This window comes from Antechinus flavipes, chromosome 1 (genome assembly GCF_016432865.1).
Source record: "Antechinus flavipes isolate AdamAnt ecotype Samford, QLD, Australia chromosome 1, AdamAnt_v2, whole genome shotgun sequence".
Classification (NCBI taxonomy): Eukaryota; Metazoa; Chordata; class Mammalia; order Dasyuromorphia; family Dasyuridae; genus Antechinus; species Antechinus flavipes.
This window is the reverse complement of record NC_067398.1, coordinates 432,207,281-432,230,748: the sequence shown is the minus strand read 5'-3', so window position 1 is coordinate 432,230,748 and position 23,468 is coordinate 432,207,281. Positions and strand designations below refer to the sequence as shown.

At 34.7% G+C, this 23,468-nt stretch overlaps 2 protein-coding genes across 4 annotated transcripts in view; both read left to right on the top strand.

Moving 5' to 3' along the window:
* LRRCC1 (leucine rich repeat and coiled-coil centrosomal protein 1) overlaps positions 1–13,689 on the top strand; it is a 40,749-nt gene extending 27,060 nt beyond the window's left edge. For all 3 annotated transcript variants that reach the window (XM_051969960.1, XM_051969959.1, XM_051969961.1), the window contains 6 exons: positions 117–291; positions 3,608–3,771; positions 8,380–8,588; positions 8,957–9,094; positions 9,228–9,363; positions 12,066–13,689. In XM_051969960.1, coding sequence (XP_051825920.1) covers positions 117–291; positions 3,608–3,771; positions 8,380–8,588; positions 8,957–9,094; positions 9,228–9,363; positions 12,066–12,188 — 945 coding nt within the window. In that variant the 3' untranslated portion in view covers positions 12,189–13,689. The remainder of the gene's footprint in view (positions 1–116; positions 292–3,607; positions 3,772–8,379; positions 8,589–8,956; positions 9,095–9,227; positions 9,364–12,065) is intronic.
* Positions 13,690–21,581: 7,892 nt separating this feature from the next.
* Positions 21,582–23,468, top strand: part of E2F5 (E2F transcription factor 5) — a 30,556-nt gene continuing 28,669 nt past the window's right edge. The window contains exon 1 of the mRNA XM_051969962.1: positions 21,582–22,095. Within this exon, the coding sequence (XP_051825922.1) occupies positions 21,883–22,095 (213 nt within the window). The 5' untranslated portion in view covers positions 21,582–21,882. The remainder of the gene's footprint in view (positions 22,096–23,468) is intronic.

Sequence of the window (23,468 nt, the reverse complement as noted above, 5' to 3'; positions counted from 1 at the left end):
CTGTTATAAGGATTTTTGCTTTCCTTTCCTGGGTAGAAGGGAGAGAGATTGGTGGGAAGGAGGAAAGTAAATATCTATTAATTGAAAAAAGTAATTAAAATGTTTTATGTATGCAGAATCGAATTCATACCCTTGAAACCATGATTGAAGAGGACAAGCAAAAGAGTGTTCAAATAGAACTTCTCAAGCAGGAAAAATCACAGCTTACTTCTCAACTAACAGCCCAGGAATCAATACTTGATGGTTTAAGAGCAGAAAGAAAACTATGGGGACAGGAGCTGGCACAGCAGGGTAAAAATTCAGTTTTTGAAAGGGAAAATAAAATAGCAAAATTACGTTTTCTAATTTTAAATCAAAGAAGAAAGGAAAAAATAAGAATAAAACCAGTCTAGTGATATTCTTTAATATGCTCAAATTATTTATCATAATAACTGAATAATTAACTAAGAAAACTAGAATTCTTTGATTGGCATAAGTTATATGTGTTACAAGATCTAAAAAGTAAGAACCTTGATTGATTTATCAGAATTACAAAATTTCCCTCTCTGTTCATAATCTCCTATGCTTCCACCTTTTCCATTGTTTCAATCCTCCTTAATTTACATTGTTTTGTAGAATATTCTTTAACATATTTATAGACGTTAAACTATTCTAATTGCATCCTCTCAGTCTTTGACATCTCCCTGTTCTCTCAGTTCATTACTGTTACAGTTTCACTTCATTCATTCAGTCAACATACATTTATTAAAACTATTTTGTGCCTGGCACTGAATGAGGCACAAGTATACAAGAAATCAAAGTAAAAGAGTTCTGCCGTGTTTAAGAGCCTATTACATTCTACTTTGTGGTTTTGACCCTGTAATTAACTATTTCAACATATAATGTCTTTAAGGACAAAAAGTATATACTGTATTTTCAGGCAATACAATACAATAAGAATTATGTGTTTTATAAAATTAGAACAAGCCCTTGAAACTGTAGCTTTATAAAAAAAATATGAAATTATATTAAAACTGAAAAGTTAATTTATTAAAGTTTAAAAAAGAAATGAGAAAAAACAGTAAAATCATAGATGACAACAGTAGCATCGTATATATTAAAATATGTACTATGTAGCCAAAATAATTTTTAGAGAAAAGTTTTATCTCATGAGATGCTTTTTTATAAATGAGAAAACAGGAAAATAAATAAATTCATTTTATACCAAAAGGAATTAGCAGGGATGGGGGGAAAGAAATTGTCTAGAGGAAAGTTTTTTCAAAGGTAATATAGGGTTAAGTAAAAATAGATGAGAATGAATTTTTTTTTTTAAATTGAACTGACAAATTCATAAACTTGTTCTTTGAACAAGACAGCCACATAGGCAAACCCTTAGGAAAGTCACAACGAGGGAAGGGAAAATATAAATTAGCAAAATTACAAATAAAAAGGAGAAACAACATAACAAATTTTGAATAGTGTTAAGAAATAGCATACCTAGTTATAATCATTATAGTGTAAAGAACTTAAAGGAGGCTGATGTTTATCTTCAAAAATATAAATAATCAAAATTGAAAGAACAGGAAATAACTATTTTAAATAGACCTATCTCAAAGAAAGAAACAAGACAGGTCAACAAAGAATTACTGTGCAAAAAAGCAAAAACAAAAATCTTGCTCAAATGGAGTCATGGGTAAATTATTTTATACCTTCTAAAAACAATCACTTATATTCTTAAACATCGGTGAAAAAGGAAATTCAGCAAACTACCTTTTACGAGGAAAATAATGGTTTTGATTTTAAAACTTGGGAAATATAATTAAAAATTATTGCTTAATTTCCTTAATGAATATAAATATAAAAATATTTTTAATAGAATCAACAGTCATTTTATTAAGTATTTCCTCTATAGCAGGCACCTTGCTAAACTCTGAGAATACAATTTATGCAGACAGATCATGATCTGTCATCAAGGAATTTTCATTTTAAAAAAGGGGAAGATAACACAAAACGAATGAATAACGAGCTAAATAATGGGGGTTTCAAGGGAAGGGTACCCTTAAGGGGCCATAGTAGAGCCCAGGAATGGCTGGCTGGATTGAGTGATTTTCTTAAAATCAAGTTCATAGGAAGAATGAATTTCCAGGAAAAAGAGGTTGCTATATAATATGGTAGAGAAAATCTGGAGACTAAGGATAGAGCCTAGAGTATCTAAGTTTTAACATGAATCATTATGACCAAACAAGCTTTATAGTAGGCATGGCAGACTGGTTCAACATTTAAAAAATTATTCCTTCAATAACAAAAATTTCTATCAGTACATGCAAAGAAAGGCCTTTGACAAAATCCAGCCTTCATTCATGATAAAAACATTACATTAGCAAGGAGTGCCTGTAACCTATCTCAAGGGAGGCTGAGGATGAGGCTCTAGTAGATGTTTAAATAAATTAGGTGTATTCACAGAATATCTGATAATGAATTATAATTTTTGGGGGGCTTGGTGATATCATTTTATCTTCCCTCTACCAATGCTGACAGACAATAACTTTTTAGTCTCAGAGCATTGCTTGAGGCACTGAGTTAAATTACTAACTTGACCCAGTCCTTCCTGACTACAAGTAGGCCATTTTTCCAAGGGTGATAATAAGAACAGTATTAGTTACAAAATTGTCAGGAAATACTACTGATATTTTATAAATCATACTGATATTCAATAGAACCACTAGTTTTCTTCAAAGCTCAGCTCAATACCACTATTAGACCTATACCCCAAAATGATCAAAGAAAGAGAAAAAAATCTCATATGTACAAAAATATTTATGGCAACTCTTTATAGTAGAAATGAACTGGAAACTAAAGGAGTGCCCATCATTTGGGGAATAGAAGAATAATTTTGTATATGATTGCAATAGTGTCTTTTTGTCAAAGAAATAATAAAAGTATCTTTTGAGAGAATTTAAAATGCAGAATAAGTCATGTATTTTTGATGTGGTAATTGTAGGTATTTGTTTTGCTTAATTATGCAAACTTGAGGAGCTTATTTTTATTTAATCATGGGGATGGGAGGCAATAAATATCTATTCATTGGAAACTTATAATTTTAAAGCCATTTTAAAAGGCAAAGAAAAAAATAAACAAATTCTAATTCAAATGACCCTTTCTATTTTAGGGCACTTCTGATTTCCTGCAATTGCTAGTATCTCTTCCTCAACATTATTCTTTTTTTGTATTTACTTATATTTTCACTCAATAAAATATGTTCCTAGCTTAATGCCTGGCATTTAATGGTTGATGTTCAAGAAGTGTTTCTTGATTGATTAATAATTGAAAGTATAGTGCAATGCCATTCAATTGTCAATTGAATTTACTTATGTAAATTTTTAAAAACTCATTTTCATTGTGCTGCATATCCCAGTACAGAAGTTATGAAATACCTGAAGTTTATAACACTATATATTCAAATTTGGTGGTTTTAAGGAACAACATTTTGAATTTTTTTCTACAGTTAAATATGGGAGTTTCCTTAATTCAGAACTATTGCCTTTTTAAAAATAATTTCCTGTAATAAAAATGTTTTTGAAATATATGATGCATTACATTTTAATAATGCTTACTTTTTTTAATTTAGGAGCATCGCTAGCCCAAAACTGTGGGAAACTGGAGGCAAAAATTGAAGTTTTAACTACAGAGAATGAATCTCTTCGGAAGCTAAGTGAATGTGACAGTGATTCTTTAAAAATTAAGGTCAAAATTATAGAAGACCAAACTGAAACCATTAGAAAATTGAAAGAAGTGAGTTTGACATCATCTTTGATATTAAATATTTTTTCTTTAGCAAGAGATAGAGATGGCATATTTGGCAAAACTTACAATAACTGCTGGAATTAGATACAGAATTATAGTAGCTAAAAATGATTTTAGAGTTTTTCAGTGTCATATTTTTATGACAGGTTTCATGTCAACATCACAGTTTGTTCTTTTTTTAGCTACCAATTGTTTTCTTGTTTTTATCTTTCTAAATGTAACTTTTTGTGGACTCACAGGAGAGGTAACTGGTTTTTTTTTTTTCCCCTACTATTTGTGAAGCAGCCCTTTGTAAACAATAAGCTCTCTTCCTTTTTAAAAATACTTTTTTTTTTAATATGGCTTTTTTTTAATCTTTTTGTAATTCTGTGTTCCATTCCCACCCCCTTGCTTTCAATTTTAAATATAGTGAATTAATTCAAACCACTTGTTGAAATTTATTCAGGTAAACTTTTCCCTTTAGAATACTATTAGATATAGTATTTCAAGGCCCTAAGCATCAAGTATCCTTTTTCCTTCCATTTCTAATGCTCTTACTCATGCAGTGTATTTCCATGCTTTTTCCAAAGTAAAGAACAACTTTACTTTAAACCCACTTAATCATAAGCTAGATGATGGGATAAATTCAAAATACATTATCTGCATTGTTTATCAATTCTTGTTCTCCTAATTATAGACTGTCACTCAGTGGAACTCCAGAGGCTTTGGAGTTCAGTTGATCTTTTAAAATATATTTTTATTTATTTCATTAAATATTTCCCAATTAATTGTAAAAAAAAATTAATATTCATTTTTAAAATTTTTGAGTTTCAAATTCTCTCCCACCTGCCTCTCCAATACCCCATGAGAATGATATAAACTATATATATGAAGTTATACAAAACATTTTCATATTAGTCATATTGTAAAATATGCACATGCACAAAAAAATAAAGTAGAAAAAATTGTTTCAATCTTCACTCAGGAGATATATAGTAATTTTTCTTAGTTGATCCTTTGAAATCATCTTAGATAATGTATTGTTTAGAGTAGCAAAGTCTTTCACTTCAGTTGATTGTCATAAAAATATTGCAATTACTGTGTACAATGATGTATATCTGTATATAATGCTCACATAACTTTGCATCAGATCATATAAATCTTCTCAGATTTTTCTGAAACCATTCTTCTCATCATTTCTTATAGCACAGAAATTTTACATCACAATCATATAGCATAGGTTGTTCAACAATTTCCTAAATTGTAGGCAACCTTTCAGTTTCTGATTCTTTGCCATTACCAAAAGAAGAGCCATAAATATTTTTCTACAAATTTTGTAGTCCTTTTGCTCTTTTCTTTGATCTCTCTGGACTTACTAGTGATATTTCTGATTCAAATGGTATGCAGTTTTATAGACTTCTGGGCATAGTTACAGATTGTCTTCATGAGTAGTGAATGAGTTCACAATCCCATCAGTGGTGCATTAATATTCCAATTTTTCCACATCTTCTACCATTTGTTATTTTCCTTTTCTGTCATATTAGCTCTAATCTGTTATGTTAGGTATAAGGTGGTATTTTAAGAGTTGTTTAAATTTTCATTTCTGTAATCAGTAGTAATTTTGAGCACTTTTTTATGTGATTGTTGATAATTTTGCCGCCTTCTAAAAACTTCTTTTCATGTCTTTTTACCATTTATTAATTGGGGATGGCTTTTCTTTTCTCATAAATTTAGCATAGTTCTTTATATATTTGAGAAATGAATCTTTTTTCAGAGGAACTTGCCGTAAATTTTCCCCTGATTTTCCATTTTCCTACTAATTTTGGCTGCATTACTTTTATTTGTGCGAACCCTTTTTAATTTCATGTGATCAAAATTATACATTTTACTTTCCATGATCCTCTCATCTCTTCTTTGGTCTTAAACTCTTTCCTTATCCCTACTTATTCCCACCTCTGATTTTGCATCTACGTGGTCTATGGGCCAGCCTCCACTCCTGTTACAGAGCTTTCTTTCCTCCCATGAGTAAAATAAGTTAGGTGTACACAAGACACAATAGTCAATGACTATAAACCCAAAGACTTCCAGCTTCTGGGATAAGAACTCGGTGTTGACAGAAATTGCTAGGAAGATTGGAAAATAGTACGGCAGAAATTGGACATTGACTAACATCTTACACACTTTATCAGTATTAAGTTGAAATAGGTTCACAATTTAGATATAAAGGTTGGTATTATAAGCAAATTAGTAGATCAAAGAATAGTTTACCTATCAGATCTGTGGAGAAGAGAGAAATTTATAGCCAAAAAAAACTAAAGAACATTATGAAATACAAAATGGATAATTTTAATTACATTAAGTTAAAAGGTTTTACACAAACAAATACAATGCAGCCAAGATTAGAAAGGAAAGCAAAAAGGTGGTTAAAAAAAAAAACCAAAAACCTGCAGTATTTCTGATAAAGGCCTCATTTCTAAATTATATAGAGAATTGACTCGAATTCATAAGAATACAAATCATTTCCCATTGACAAATGGTCAATGAACAGATAATTTTTAGATAAAGAAATTAAAACCTTTTCAAGTAATATTTAAAAAGCTCTAAATCATTATTGATTAGAAAAATGAAATTAAGACAGTTCTGAGGTACCACTTCTTACCTGTCAGATTGTCTAAGATAATAGGAAAATATAATGATAAATGTTGCAAGGGATGTGGGAAAACTGGAACACTATTTATATTGCTAGTAGAGTTGTGAATTGATCTAACCATTCTGGAGAGTGATTTGGAACTATGTTCAAAGGGCTATAAAACTGTGCATACCTTTTGTCCAACAGTGTCTTTACTAGATCTGAATTGCATAGAAATCATAGAAAAGGGGAAAGGACCCATATGTGCAAAAATGTTTGTAGCAGAATGTAATGGCATATTATTGTTCTTTAAGAAGATGAGCTGGCTAATTTCACAAAAGCCTGGAAAGACTTCATGAATTGATGTTAAGTAAAATGAGCAGAACCAGATCTTTGTACAAAGTAACAAAATTATGTGATGATCAACTGTGATGAACTTGGTTGATTAAATTTCCAGTAGAAATGGAATGGGAAATGCCGTCTTTATCCAAAAGAAAACTGTGGAGACTGAATGGATTGAAGCATAGAATTTTCATCTTTTTGTTTGTTTTATTCTTTCTCGTAGTTTTCCCCCACTTTGATCTTATTTTTCTTGCACAACAAGAAATATGTTTAAAAGAATTACACATATTTAACCTATATCAGATTGCTTGCTGTCTTGGGGAGGTGGGAAGTAAAGGAGAGAAGAAGAGAGAAAAAATTAAGAACACCAAGTTTGACAAAAATTAATGTTGAAAATTACCTGTACATGTATTTGAAAAAATAAACACTATTGGAAGTTTAAAAATATCTCTCCTTCCAACATCCTAAGTCATCTTGGGTTGATAAAATATCTCTCCCTGATCTTTTGTTGGTTTTGCTGCTTCAGAATTCTATTTGAGCTATTATTTCAAAGGTTTTTTGGGGGGAATATTGGGAGAGCTCAGTAGAGTACTTCCTCTACTCTGTCATCTTAACTCCACCCCTCACTTGATGTCCTTAATAGATTTAGAAAATAATTATACTATATTACAATGGGGCTCATGTCTCAGCAAAAGATGGCAGACCTCTATGTTTTGTGGACACCAAAATTGCCATTCTGATCATGGTTTTACTCATGTACTCATGGGGAGTTAAGGGGAAAGTTAGAAATTAAAAAGTACTAACTGATAGGATTCTGTTAATATTTGTAGTTACTATTTTCAACACATCAGTCCTAATGTTAAATGAGGAAAAGGGTAGTAAGTAGCAGGATCAGATGAAGTCCTTATCTGATTAAATGATGCACAACAGAATGGTAGCAATATTTCCTATTTTTTTCCTTTGATAATATGAGGTAAGAGCGCTTCAATTTTACCATATGCATATCAGTTTGCCAGATTAACAAGTATCCAACATCTTGGACACTGAAACTCCTTCCTCTTTTTTATAAAGCAACTGTAAATATACCTCCAGTTTTTTTTTTTTTTAAGCAGGTTGAAGCATATGAATCTATTTTTAATCTTTTTTTCACAGCTCACATGTATTCATAATCCTTTTTAGAATTAATCATATATTTTATTTTAGTTTTTAACCTCTTCTACTCTCCTAAAACTTCTACATAACATATATTTCTTAATTTTTACTTAATATGAATTAATTTTGCAAATCCTCCATATGTACAAGGGATTCTTTTCATCATATAGACCATTAAAACTGAGATTCTAATAGGATCCTGGAGTTTGTTTTAAAAAACAAATGCATCTCATTCATAATTGATCACTTAGTAAAATAAAAATATAAAGGATTAAAAATCCTTGACAATTTTTATTCACATTTAATATAAACATGTATTAGTTATTTGCACTTTTTTATAAATTTCACAATAAATAGTTCCTTAAATGCCTTTCACAGTAAACTTTCAAGTTATTTCTTAACTTTTAAGATATCCTTTTCTTACATTACCTTGTAAAATAGCAAAATAACATTTCAGGGATAGTAAAAAATAATATATTGATTTTTCTACAAAGAACTTACAGGAAAGAGATGACATTATTAGAAAGTTACGAGAAGAAATCATTGAAATACATAAAAATACTCAAGAACAGCTTGATGAAAAAGCTGCACAAGTTGAAGAGCTAATGGAGAAACTGGAGCAGCAGTGTGAGAGAAAAGAGGATCTAAAACAACAGTTGAAAGAAAAGGAAGCAGAACTTGAGGAAATTGAGAAAGCCTACAGGTATGTGAGTATCATCCTTATCATCATAGTTAGCATTTTTTAATTCCCTCTTATGTGCCAGGCATTGTACATTTTAAAAATTTTGGCTCATTTAATCTTCACAATATTTCTGGGAAGTCATTTTATTGTTGTTGTTATTATTCCCATTTTACAGATGAAAAAAGTGGGACAGAGGCCAAATGACTGTGGCCTAAGATCATATAGCTATTACATACCTGTGGCTGGATTTGAACTCAGATTTTCCTGACTTCAGAACCAGCACTTTATCCTCTACACTACTTTGCTACCTTCTAAATGAATGAAAAACTATTATGGTACATTAAATTGACATACAAATTTCGTTCTAAAGCCTTTTGCTTTCATTTCAGTGCAATTAATAAGAAGTGGCAAGATAAAGGAGAACTATTAAGTGGTCTTGAGATACAAGTTAAACAAATGAAAGAGAAATTTGAAACCAAAGAAAAGAAACTCATTGAAGAAAGAGACAAAAGTCTTCAAAATCAAAAGTAAAATTTACTTTTAAATAACTCTTGGGAATTTTTGTGTTCAGAAGCAGACATTTATGTTTTAGAAAAAAAATCCTTTTAGAAAATAAGTAAAGCCACCAAAGTAAAATGACTTTGTATGTGCTTCCTACAGGGCTACAATGGAAAGGCTTCATTCTATGGATGATAGTTTTAGAAAGCAACTTGAATCAATGGTTGCAGCCCATCAGGCAGAACTTCTTCAGCTGACAAATGAAAAACAAAAGCAAATTGATGCTGTAAATAGAAAGGTAATGTTGATAAAGACATCTTTTAACTTCCATATCCAGTGTAACATTTTATAGTTAAGCGAAGTGACACATACAATTGTGGTGGGGCAAATTTCAAGACGATCTCAGTGTAAAGAATGATATCTAGAGGTAGTTGATTCCAAACCAAGATGTTGGTAACACTTGAGTCAGTGAGAATTGCTAATCAGGAGACAATTTTCTAAATTTTGATTTCACCAGGGACTTGCTAATGTACTGTGTTCTGCAATAGAGCATTGTATCCTTATACACAGGCAGCTATTTCACAAAAAAAATTGTGGTTTAATATTAATGAATTAGCACAACCCATCCTGGCCCTTTGGAAAAGAACTGCTCAAAGAAAATGCTTTTCTGATGGAGGGTTACAGGCATCTTTTTAATCTATTTAGTTACAGTGACTATTTGTAAAATAAGAAGTTTAGGAGAGGCCAACAAATAAAGTCTGATTTTTCTTATTAATTTTGATATGAATCTGAGAAATACAAGTATTTACATGAATATAACAGTTGGAGATTCAGAATTTTAAAATGGAAAGGTACAGAAATAGAAAGGCAAATCAATATCCAGAGTAAATGTGATACTTAAAGTTGTATAATGAGATTGTATCAATTTTATTAGACCTAACCAAAATGGAAATTTATTTGGCTCAATGATACATATTTGCAATAGAGTTTGTTGGTTTGTTTGTTTGTTTTTTTTCTTTCTCAATGGACTGGGGAATAGGAAAGTGAAATGAGAGCATTTTTTTTTAAATAACTTTTTATTGACAGAACCCATGCCAGGGTAATTTTTTTTACAGCATTATCCCTTGCACTCGCTTCTGTTCCGATTTTTCCCCTCCCTCCCTCCACCCCCTTCCCTAGCTGGCAAGCAGTCCTATATATGCTAAATATGTTGCAGTATATCCTAGATACAATATGTGTTTGCAGAACCGAATAGTTCTCTTGTTGCACAGGGAGAATTGGATTCAGAAGGTAAAAATAACCCGGGAAGAAAAACAAAAATGCAAATAATTTACATTCATTTCCCAGTGTTCTTTCTTTGGGTGTAGCTGCTTCTGTCCTTCATTTATCAGTTGAAATGGAGTTAGGTCTCTTTGTCAAAGAAATCCACTTCCATCAGAATACATCCTCATACAGTATTGTTGTTGAGGTATATAATGATCTCCTGGTTCTGCTCATTTCACTCAGCAGTTCATGTAAGTCTCTCCAAGCTTCTCTGTATTCATCCTGCGGGTCATTTCTTACAGAACAATAATATTCCATAATATTCATATACCACAATTTACCCAGCCATTCTCCAATTGATGGGCATCCATTCAATTTCCAGTTTCTAGCCACTACAAACAGGGCTGCCACAAACATTTTGGCACATACAGGTCCCTTTCCCTTCTTTAGTATTTCTTTGGGGTATAAGCCCAGAAGTAACACTGCTGGATCAAAAGATATGCACAGTTTGGTAACTTTTTGGGCATAATTCCAGATTGCTCTCCAGAATGGTTGGATTTGTTCACAACTCCACCAACAATGCATCAGTGTCCCAGTTTTCCTGCATCCCCTCCAGCATTCATCATTATTTTTTTCCTGTCATCTTAGCCAATCTGACAGGTGTGTAGTGGTATCTCAGAGTTGTCTTAATTTGCATTTCTCTGATCAGTAGTGATTTGGAACACTCTTTCATATGAGTGGTAATAGTTTCAATTTCATCATCTGAAAATTGTCTGTTCATATCCTTTGACCATTTATCAATTGGAGAATGGCTTGATTTCTTATAAATTTGAGTCAATTCTCTATATATTTTAGAAATGAGGCCTTTATCAGAACCTTTAACTGTGAAGATGTTTTCCCAGTTTGTTGCTTCCCTTCTAATCTTGTTTGCATTAGTTTTGTTTGTACAAAGGCTTTTTAATTTGATATAATCAAAATTTTCTATTTTGTAATCAGTAATGGTCTCTCGTTCATCTTTGGTCACAAATTTCTTTCTCCTTCACAAGTCTGAGAGATAAACTATCCTATGTTCCTCTAATTTATTTATAATCTCGAAACGAGAGCATTTGGAATTGAAAATAAAATTGAATTTTTTTTTTAAAGTTGCAGATATGGAAGTAGAGATTAAGGGAACAAAGAGGGTAGACTTGGCAGTCACACCACATAGAACTAATTGTTTTAGCTATAAGAGTAGAGTAGCCTTCTGAGAAAAAAAAAATTAGAGAAAAATAGCAGGAGTCTAGCTAATTCGGAGAAATAACAACCAAGGAGCTGGGCAAGAACATGTTAAAGGAAAGACATTTATTGGGCAATGAAGAAGGAAGAAAACCAGATGTGTTTTCAAAGAAATTAAGAGATGAATTTCACAAGAAGGTAATTATGTTAGATGTTTAAAAATTCTACCAAAAAATGAAAATGGTGGAGAAAAACAAACATTTTTATTACAATGCCCCAGTTGAAAACCATCTTTAGAGTATTTTTCTGTTTATAGAACACTCATCTTAATTTTTAAATAGATCCACTTTAGTAATTTTAACTTTCACTTTATTTTAGTAATAATTTTAAAATGTCACAATAAAAAATTTCTAAGGGAACAGATTCTATGAACTCTTATACATTTTTTCCAATAGTTCTTTTATAAACACATTTTGATATTAAGAAAATTTAAAATGTTCTAAATCTTGGTTGTCATTTTAGGTTTCCCAGGTTGAAGATGAGATGCGTCAACTTCTGCATGAAACAGCACGAAACAAAAAGGCTATGGAGGAAAAAATAAAGCGACTTACTTTTGCTTTAAATGATATTCAGCAAGAATTTTGATGGTCCTGAGATTTCATCAAGTTGAAAGGGTCTTGTAAATCTAATATAGATCATATTATCAGCAATCAAATATTCTAGCTGCTGTGCCTTTAAAATCTCTTTCTATATATTCCAATATGAATATATTTTAAAGCCTTTTTTGATCAAGTATTTACTAAATATATGTATAGTTTTGTTAAATTATTTATACTTATATGTCAAAGAATGTATTGTCAAAATAAACAGAAGGCACTTTTGTCTTGTTTCTTTTAGTAGAAGTTGTTTCCAAATATATGTACTATTTTTAAAACAAGATTTTTTTAGTTTTTCTATACGAGAAAAGACATAAGTAAACCCAAAATATTTTTTAACCATTACTACCACCCTCATGATAACTGTTAAGACTATACTAATGGACAGGCAGGTTGATGTTTTTAGCAAAATACTTAAAGTAGCTGAAAAACATTTTACTGACTAAGGTCAGTCAATCAGTACTGATTTAGTTCTTGTACTACATGCAGGCACAGTGCGAGGTGCTAGGACTATGAAAACAAAGGTGAAACAATTTCCTTGAGAAGCTTACAATTTAGTGGAGGATGTGGGAAAGTTAATAACATGTACTTAGATCTCTAAATATATAGACAGTAAATAAAAGGTAACTGGCATGAGGAAGGCACTAGCAGTTGAGATTGGGACAGGTTTCATATTGGGACAGGATAATACTGAGTTGAGCCTTGAAGAACACTAGGCATTCTACAAGACAAGGTGAGAAGTAAAGAGATTCGAGACACAGAGTAAAGTCACAGAAATTGGAGATGGGAATTTGCCTTCTAAAGAACAGTGAGATCATCAGTTTGTCTGGAATGGAGTCTTCCTGAATCTAAAATAAGATTGAAAAGGTAAATCAGGGTCAGGTAATTAAGGACTCTAAATGCTAACCAGAAGGTTCTGATCTTGACCTTAGAAGTAATAAGTGAGCCTCTGGGATCTTTTGATTGGGCATGATGAGACTTGCACTTGAAAACCTCTGGCAACTATAGGAAGGTTGAATTGCAGTGAGGAGAAATTTTAGGTAATCATATCATTTAGAAGTCTTATTCCAATAATCTAGATGAGATGTTGAGGGCCAGAGATAGGGTGATAACCATGTGAGTTAAAAAAAAAAAAAAAGACAACAAGGAGATATTGTAGAAGTAATGATAGGATGTGTGTATGTATCTTCACACCATCAAAATCCCCATTTTACAGATAAGGAAATTGGGGCAGGCAGATACAGTGGCTTCCCCAAGGTTATAGCCAGTAAGTGTCTGAGGATGGATTTGAATGATAGGATTTTGTCATTTCTGACAAACAACTGGATATGTTGGATGAATGAAGATGATCTATTAGAATTTTGGTACCTTCACAAAAGGAATAGGGGAGTTTCCAAGATAGGTAGATTTGGGGACAAAAGATAAGGAGTATTGTTTTAGCCAATTTAAATGTGAGATGTCATAATACCTATTTGAAATGTCCAAGAACGGAGCTCAGGATAGAGACAATACAGAGATAATTAAATCTGGGAGCTGATGTTACGAAAAGAGAGGGGAGAACCTCGAACAAAGGACTAGAGGGCAGGATATAGAAGATGATCATAAGTAAATGAAACAGGAGGAGCCCTCAGACCAGTAGGAGAACAAGGAAAGAGCGGTATTGCCAAAGTTAGTGGTGAGTGTGCTGGAACAGAAGGCAGTCAATAAGACTAAAAAGACTTCCAAAGTCATTTGGCTGTACAACCTTGATTGCCTTCTTGAACTTTTGAGGGCTCTGTTTACTCTTCTGTAAAATAAGGGAATTCAATAAAAGTATTATTGCCAATTGTGAGCAAAATATATACTTAGCATCATGTGAAATAAAGTTTAATTACTTCCTAGAACTTAAGAGAACCAGGAAACTAATTGATCTAGTGTTAGCCTAGATAACTCTTAAGATCCTATTTTTTATCCTAGTAAGAGAGTATAATAGAAGATATCTGAATATTTCTCCTCTTGCCATTAACCTCCAAAGGGTTAGCCTTACTATACCCTGTAACATCTATTATTTCCAAACCACCATGCACTTTCATATATTTTAACATTTCACTGAAACTTCGGATTCAAGATATCAAAAACTTCCTGTCATTTACTTCTTTTCTTATCTTCCTAGAAATTATTTATTCCTTTGATATACTTTTCCTTACCATTTTTTGCCTCATTAAAAGTAACACCTTCCTGGCCTAGCTGTACCAGATCTAAAATTATATTATAAAGCAGTGGTTGCCAAAACCATTTGGAATTGGCTAAGAAATAGACTAGTTGATCAGTGGAATAGGTTAGGTTCAAAGGACAAAACAGTCAATAACTACAGCAATCTAGTGTTTGACACACCCAGAGACCCCAGCTTTTGGGATAAGAACTTATTGTTTGACAAAAATTGCTGGGAAAATTGGAAACTAGTACGGCAGAAACTAGGCATTGACCCACACTTAACACCGTACACCAAGATAAAGTCAAAATGGATTCATGACCTAGGCATAAAGAATGAGATTATAAATAAATTAGAAGAACATAGCATAGTTTACCTCTCAGACTTGTGGAAGAGAAAGGAATTTATGACCAAAGAAGAAGCAGATATCATTATTGATCACAAAATAGAAAATTTTGATTATATCAAATTGAAAAGTTTTTGTACAAACAAAACTAATGCAGACAAGATTAGAAGGGAAGCAATAAACTGAAAAACATTTTTACAGTCAAAGGTTCTGATAAAGGCCTCATTTCCAAAATATATAGAGAATTGACTCTATAAGAAATCAAACCATTCTCCAATTGATAAATGGTCAAAGGATATGAACAGACAATTCTCAGATGAAGAAATTGAAACTATTTCTAGCCATATGAAAAGATGCTCCAAGTCATTATTAATCAGAGAAATGCAAATTAACACAACTCTGAGATACCACTACACACCTGTCAGATTGGCTAGAATGACAGGGAAAGATAATGTGTAATGTTGGGAGGGGATGTGGGAAAACTGGGACACAGATGCATTGTTGGTGGAATTGTGAATATATCCAGCCATTCTGGAGAATAATTTGGAACTATGCTCAAAAAGTTATCAAACTGTGCATACCTTTTGATCCAGCAGTATTACTACTGGGCTTATAGCCCAAAGAGATCTTAAAAAAGGGAAAGGGACCTGTATGTGCAAGAATGTTTGGGCTGCCCTCTTTGTAGTGGCCAGAAACTGGAAAATAAATGGATGCCCATCAGTGAGAGAACGGCTGAATAAATTGTGGTATATGAATATTATGGAATATTATTTTTTGGTAAGAAATGACCAGCAGGCCTTTTCAGAAAGGCCTGGAGAGACTTATATGAACTGATGCTGAGTGAAAAGAGCAGGACCAGGAGATCATTATATATTTCAACAACAATACTATATGATGATCAATTCTGATGGATGTGGCTCTCTTCCACAATGAGATGAACCAAATCAGTTCCAATAGAGCAGTAATGAACTGAACCAGCTACATCCAGCAAAAGAACTCTGGGAGATGACTATGAACCACTACATAGAATTCCCAATCCCTCTATTTTTGTCTGCCTTCATTTTTGATTTCCTTCACAGGCTAATTGTACACTATTTCAAAGTCCAATTCTTTTTGTACAGCAAAACAACTGTTTGGACATGTATTGTATTTAACTTATACTTTTAACATATTTAACATGTATTTGTCAACCTGCTATCTGGGGGAAGGGGTTGGAGGAAGGAGGGGAAAAGTTGATACAAAAGGTTTTACAATCGTCAATGCTGAAAAATAACCCATGCATATATCTTGTAAATAAAAAGGTATAATAAAAAAAAGTAACACCTTCCTTTTAAATTATGCCTTTTTCCCTCAAACAGAAAATGTTCCAGGTAATGATCTATTTGCTTTGTACACAAGCTCCCTACCTTTATTTTTACCTTTTATTCCCCCATCTCCCTACCTTTGTCCTCTATACTGAAATTCTTTCCTTCTCTCTTCAATTTTCAGTTTAGGTAGGAGCACCTATCTAAAAATCTTCAAAAATCTTTTTTCTCTTGTTAGTGCCCCTTTTCAAAAGTCAGTTTATTTTATATATACTAACTTGGAGCAGCTTGATAGTGCAGGGGACAGAATGCCAAGAATCAAGAAGAATTTTCCTCACTTCAAATGTGTAGTCTCACTAGCTGTGTGACCCTGGGCAAGTCACTTAGCCCTATGTGCCTCAGTTCCTTATCTGTAAAATGAGCTGGAGAAGGAAATGGCAAATCAATCCAGTATCTCTGCCAAGAAAACTCCAAATGGAGTCACAAAGAGTCAGACATAACAGAAAAACTACTCTGTAAATATGTCTGTAGCCCCCTTTCTAATAGAATGTAAGCTTCTTGAGGCAAATTAATTTTTTTAACTTTGTGTCTCCAGCAGAGTAGTCCTTTAATAATTATTCTGTTGATTACTAATTTCTTTCCTTTTCTCCATTACCTGCAGTTGTATCCTGTTTTTATCTTTGACTTCTATTCTTTTATAAGTCATAGTTTGCCACCCATGTGGTCCACCCCCAGTTCTTTATTGATAGCTCCAGCTGAGCATTTTTATTTAGATATTCTGCCAACATTAAACATTTTTATCCAAATTCACTTTCCACAATCCTTTGTAATCTGATTTGTGTTAAAAAAAAAAAAAAAAAAAAAAAAACCTTCAGAACCTAACTCCCTCCTATGTATCTAGTCTTTTTACACATACTATCCAACACTCTTGTCCAGTGACAGTGGACACTTCACTGTTCTACAAATAAGATATTTCCCACCTCTTAACTCTCAAAAGTACGGGCTAGCTCCCTGGAGGGCCGTAGGGTCAGCCAGAGTCAGGACATTTCAGCAAGCACCAATGGTGAGGACAGCCATCATTCAAATATATGCTAATAGAGCCATTGTCTCACATCAAATAGGTAGCCTTTAGTGCTCTCTTGCTTGATTCAGAGTTTCAGCCCTCTACATAACTCCAGGTATTTCTCTGGAAATTTATGCCTCCAGGCTCGGAATGCACTCTCTCCTCATATTTGCTTTGACTTCCCTGGCTTCCTTTAAGTCTCAACTAAAATCCCTTCTACAGGAAGCCTATCCCAATCCCTCTTAAACAACATATACCTTAATTATATGTGTGTGTATGTGTGTATATCTATACATATATATACACATGTATATATGTGTGTATATCTATATGCATATATATGTGTGTAAAACTTGATGGGTTATCTCCATATTAAAGGAATTTCTTGAGGGCAGGAGCTGTCTTTTGCTTCTTCATGTATCTCCAATATTTAGCAAAGTACCTGATGCATAAAAGAAACTTAATATTTACTAAGTGAGTTTTTCATCAGCTTTAATATTTCACTCATCCTCTAATCAGCATATATCAAAAAAAAAAAAAAAAAGGATTATATCAAGCCTTACTAGACTTGTCTCTCTAGTACATCAAACACACAGAAAGCAAGAACAACATTTTTAAAATATTGTTAGGTTTGTTACTCTCCATCTCATAGCACCTTAATGGCTTTCAGTTCTTTCTATGATAAAATTAAAACTCCTAATTATTGGTTTTAGGATTGAACCTTGTTCCTATTTACCTTAGTGCCACTATTTTTTGCTGGACTTGTGGTATTAACTCCAAGAAAGCAAATCTATTTACTCTCCAGATTTTAAACCACCTGTTTCTACCTGAAATTATATATCACAAATGCCATTTCCCATACATCCTCTTTCCTCTGCCAAACCACATTCCTTCCTTCAAGGTGCTATTGAAAAATTTCTTTGTCCATGAAGCCTTTTCATCATAAACCCACCTGATTCCCGTCACTCCAACATTCTTCTTAGTACTTTTGTACATCTCTCTACAGCTGATTAATACTTTTAAGTTTTTTTTTTTTCCTATTGCCACTTTTGGAAGCAAAGCTTCTTGAAAAAATCTTTGCAATTTGCCAAAGATTTTAGCAGACTGCAAGCTCAATACAAGGCAAGTATCACATGACTATCCAAAAAAAACCAATCCCTAAGGTGACCTTAGGCTGTATCAAGAGGAATGTTTTCTAATATCAAGGATATGATTCCATTGTATTTAGTTCACATTTGGAGTATTGTTTTCTGAAACACTAGCTGAATCTGAAAAGGATTCTGAAGAGGATGACTAGATAGAGAAGAGACTTTATTGCATGTCTTATCTGACCATAACACACTGGAGATGTTTAGCCTGGAGAAGATGACATTTAGGAGGCAAATAGGAGTTGTCTTAATTATTGAAGGATGGTCACATAGATAAATTCTCCTTGGCCCCAAAAGGCAGAACTCAAAGCAATGAGGAGAAATTGCAAAAAGACAACTTAAGCTTAATAAAAAGACAAATTTTCTAACAATTAAGGGTCTCCAAAAATGGGAAAGATTGCCTAAAGATGTAGTAGGCTCTCACTCAAAGAGGTTTTTACCAAACTTATAAATGAAATAGGTACACAACAATAATGATAGTTACATCAAAAGAGAAAAGTTGTTACTGAGAAAGTGAACCAGAAAAAAGCTTCATTGGGGAGCAGTTTTGGAGTTTGAAGAATGAGTAGGAATTCAAAAGGCAAAGAGGCGTCTGGAATACTGGAATAACATTATCTTCAGAAGCAAGGATAAGGGGAAAGAGATTTAGAACAGAATAGTCCATTGGTTATGGAGAGAGTGCATGGAGGAAAATAATATCTATCGAGTATTTATTAAATGCCTACTATATATCAGTTACTGAGCTAGGCACCAAAATACAATAAAGCTGGAAAGATAGTGTGTTACCAGGTTGTGGAGACACTTGAACGTTAGGCAAAAGAGTTTATTTACTCTGGACACAAACAGGAGTCCCTGAAGATTTTGAAGAGTTAAATGTCATGACAATGTTTATGGCCCAGGAAGATTATTCTAGCTGAATCAAGAAGTATGGATTTGAGGAAGAAGAGCTAAGAAGAAGCAGAAAGACTTATTAGGAAGATGTAACAATAATCCAGAAGGGACCAAAATTCTTTTAGGGGAATGGAAATAGAGAGGAGGGGATGGGTAGGAGATCCTGTAATAAGATAGAATGCACATATAGCACATTAAAGTTTAAAAAATATATTTGCTTCCAAAGTATTATGATCACCATCTTACAGACAAAATAGCCTTAGAAAAGCTGAGATTTGCTCAGTCACATGGTTAGTGGTAGGCCCAGGAATCAAAGCTGCTGACTCCAAGAACAGTAACTTTTCCTCTAATATACACCTATTATGGAATCATAGATCTAGCACTGGAAGGGATTTCTGAAGATATCTTGTCCAAGCCTCTAATTTTATATAATGTATATACATATATATTCTTATATAATAAGAAACTAAAGCCAAGATTAAATGTTTGAACCAAAGATCGCATAGGTATTAAACTTCAGAGGTGTAATTAGAATACAGTTCTTCTGACCCTAGAGCTTTTCTCCTAATCCATATTACCCCAAAGGCAGATGAAGTAGAACTTATTATGTCACACATAGGGAAATGTATAAGGTGTTGCCAACAGAAACAGTGAAATTAGATCGAAAAGCAGTTTTAGGAAACCTATTGGTTTTGTGGATCTGGAGCCCTGGAGAATAGAGATAATAATATTTGAGAGTTGTCTGAAAAAGGGACAAAGATGTGAAGAATATTGCCAAGGGAGAAAGCATGTGCATACATACATGCATACATATATACATATATATGGAGACAAGGAGAAGAAGAAAAATAAAGAGGGAAAGAAAGGAGGGTCGAGAGGGAATTTACAGAACCTTAACGAATAACCAATTAAAGGCATGGAGAAGATTTGAGAAGCCAGCAAAGGAAGATGTAACTGTGTAAGAAAACCAGGAAAAGGTGATGTGCCTGATACCAAGGGAAGAAAACATCCAGTAGGAGAGGGCTAGAAGGTAGTCAGCTACAAAAAAACTGCAGAGAAAGGATGAAAACTCAAAGCAATACAAAACTAAAAACAGCCTTGGTGATTGATTACATGCAGAAGCCAGATTGCAAAGGTTAGGGAGAAAGGAATGAAAGCTTGTGAAAGTAAGTCTTTCAACTTAGTAATGACTTTTCAAACTTCAAAACAGTGAGTGGCTGCACATCAATTGGGAAATTTGTTTAAAATTGTAGGACATGCAAGATATGTAACATTATTGTACCATAAGAAACAATAAATATGTAAAATTCAGAGAACCTTGAAATGTGCATAAAATTGATGCCAGTAAAAAGAAGTAGATTAAGGAAAATAATATTCTTAGCTACGACAGCAATGTGCATAAAAAACAAAGCAGAATGATTATTGTAATTGTGATGTCCAAGTTTAGACCCAGAGAAGAAATGAAGAAAAAAAAATCCCCTCTTTTGTTGAAAAAATGGACTGTGGAATCTTTCTTATAATCAGATACTTTCCCTTATGTTGTGTAATTTTCCTTTGCAGTTTATTGTTATAAAAGAAGTTTCACTGTGTGATGAGGAGAAAGGGATACATTTGAAAATGATTTTGATGTAAAAACAAGACAGCCTTTTTTTTTTTCAGTTTCAGCAAAGGGGTAGAGGCAGGAGATAGCTGGATTTGGTGGGAGGAAAAGGGCAAAGTTTTTTTTTTTTTTAGTAGAAGAAACATTTCTGTAACCAGTAATAAGGTGGAGAAGGATTTCCAGCGACAGTTATTAAATCCACTAAGTTTCTAAGTATCAAAATACAAATTGTTTTCAGGATCCTAGTAGGAACATCGCACATCAGGACACCTGGGGTGGGAATGGAGTTGAAAGTAGGGATTATTTTACTCTTTGAATTTATCTCCCCAGTGTCTCTAGAACAGTGTCCATACATAGTAAAAATTTAATAAATATTTTTGGTTGCTTAATTCATAGGAGAACTGGACGAAATCATTCCTAAGATTCCTTCCAGCATTAAAATTATTTGATTTTACTTGAGTATATTCCAATTTTTTATAACTTTGTCCTAATTCCTGTACACAGGTTTCTCTAAAGCTGAACAAAATTCTGGGAAAGAACAACAGAAATCAGTTCAGGTAAAATAGGTGTTCAAGGATTTTTTTTTTTTAAGTTAAGACAACAGAGCTCAACAATTTTAGTGTTTAGAAATTCATGCTGGACACAAACTTAACTTTTCCCCGCCTCCCTTGTCCTCCCTAATTTCTTTTTGTCTCCTTTGATCATTTTCAAAGGAGGTGACAAGATCAGCTTCTTCTCGGAGCCAGAGGCTAACGGAAATAAGGCACGGATGTGAAATATTAATCACGCTCTTCTGGGAAGACACTCATACCATTACCTCAAGCATCTCCTCTCCATCTCCCACTCACCCAATCCCAAAGAGAAAAAAAAAAGCGTCTCCGAGCAACGGCGGGCTTTGGCGTCACTTCCGGCCATTTAAACTCCTTTCTCCACCCTGCGTTTCCCCTCTTCTTCCCTCTCTCGCCCCCAGCCCCAGGGCTAAAGCGTTTTAGTTCGCTGGAGGGCGGTGGGGTCGGGCCAGAGCCATCGCGCGGGGCCGGGGGAGGGGCGCTGCTCGGGGCACCTGCGCTCTGCGGGCGCACGGGGTCGGCCACAGGGCTGAGGGCTTGGGCTCTGAGCCCCGAGGCGGCGGCGGGCGGCATGGCGGCAGCGGCGGAGCCCGTGAGCTCCGGCCAGCAGCAGCCGCCGGGTCAGGGGCAGCCCCCCCAGCCGCAACAGCCGCCGGCAGCGCCCCCAGGCGGTGGAGGCGGGAGCGGCGGCAGTAGCCGCCACGAGAAGAGCCTGGGGCTGCTCACTACCAAGTTCGTGTCGTTGCTGCAGGAGGCCAAGGACGGAGTCCTGGATCTCAAGGCGGTAAGAGCTGCGCAGGGGTCGGGAGCCCCGGGCGTCCTCCGAACAGGAAACGAGGCGACAACTCGTGCGACTTAGGCCTCGCTGTCCGGACCTCGGAGGTCTTCTCTCCCGCAGGGGAGGGAGGACCCTATGGCCCGGAAGGGGGCGCTTCCTGCAGCTGCCGCGAGCACGTAGTTTTAGAGAGCGCTACCTCCCCCGCTCCTCAACCGTGCATCCCTAGGATGGCCGACTCCCCGCCCCGGGCCGGCCCTTTCTAAATCTAGCACTGGAGACGATGCTTGGGCTCGAACCCATCGCCCCAGCTGTCCTCCTCCTTCCTGCCGTGGCGCACTGCTAGGGGAAGAGGGCGGAGGGTAACCTCCTGGGCTCACGCTGGGATTTAGAAATGAATCGCTCCTCCTTAGCTGTAGGTTCCCTTATCCATCTCTTCGGGCACTTGTTCCTGCTGTGATGCAGAGTGAGCCCGGTTTTTCTCCTGGTTGAGAGGGAGAATGTGGGCTTTTCTCGACTTTGATCCCCCGACTCCAGAAACCCAGCAACTAAACCTTCCCTAGTTTTGTGGGATTCCTCCCACACACACACCCTGAGAAAGTTAGCACAGAGAAATCGCTTTGAGGATGAGATCTTGCTTGGTCCGTAGAAAAAAAATGAAATTCCGAAATTTAGCATCCAGCCTTTTAGTTGGAAACTTTTATCCAAGGAAATGGAAGCAGTCCGCACATAAATAAGCAATGCAAAAGGTTTCTCTGGCCGTTCCTTACTCTTTGCAGTCAAAACAAAATCCCAATTACCGAAACCCTCCAGCCATGATTTGGAAAAATGCCATAGCCCGTTGGAACTTTGGGACGACCAGTTTATTTGCTTGAATTGAAATTCAGCCAGTCAGAGCACTAAGAATAAGACCAAGTAGGGGGTGGCTAAGGGGATTGTTCTTGATGGCTGATTCCAGGTGCTTCAGACTCCAATTTTCCAGTTCACCTAACATAACTATAACTGAAAGAGGCGAGACGCCCAGTAGCTGTTTTTTTAGATTACACTTGTTACAACACCTGCGGACCTGCAAGACGAAAATTTATCAGATTTGAAAATGTTACCTAGTAATCCCTGGAAAGCGCAAACAGGATGGAAGTAAAACAGTTGGTCTGAAGAGGCACATTATTTTGTAATTATTGAGACAATTGGTGTTTGGGATCTAATTTATCTAATAAGATATTCAAAAGGATCGTTTGTGTGTGCTTCAACATAAAACTGCTTTAGTTTTGTGTTAACAATATGCATACACTTACTTTTCTGTGTAAAAGCTACTGCTGAAGTTGCCTTGTACTTTAATTAGCTGTTTTTGCTTATCGTTTATCTTGATTTTACATTTTGCT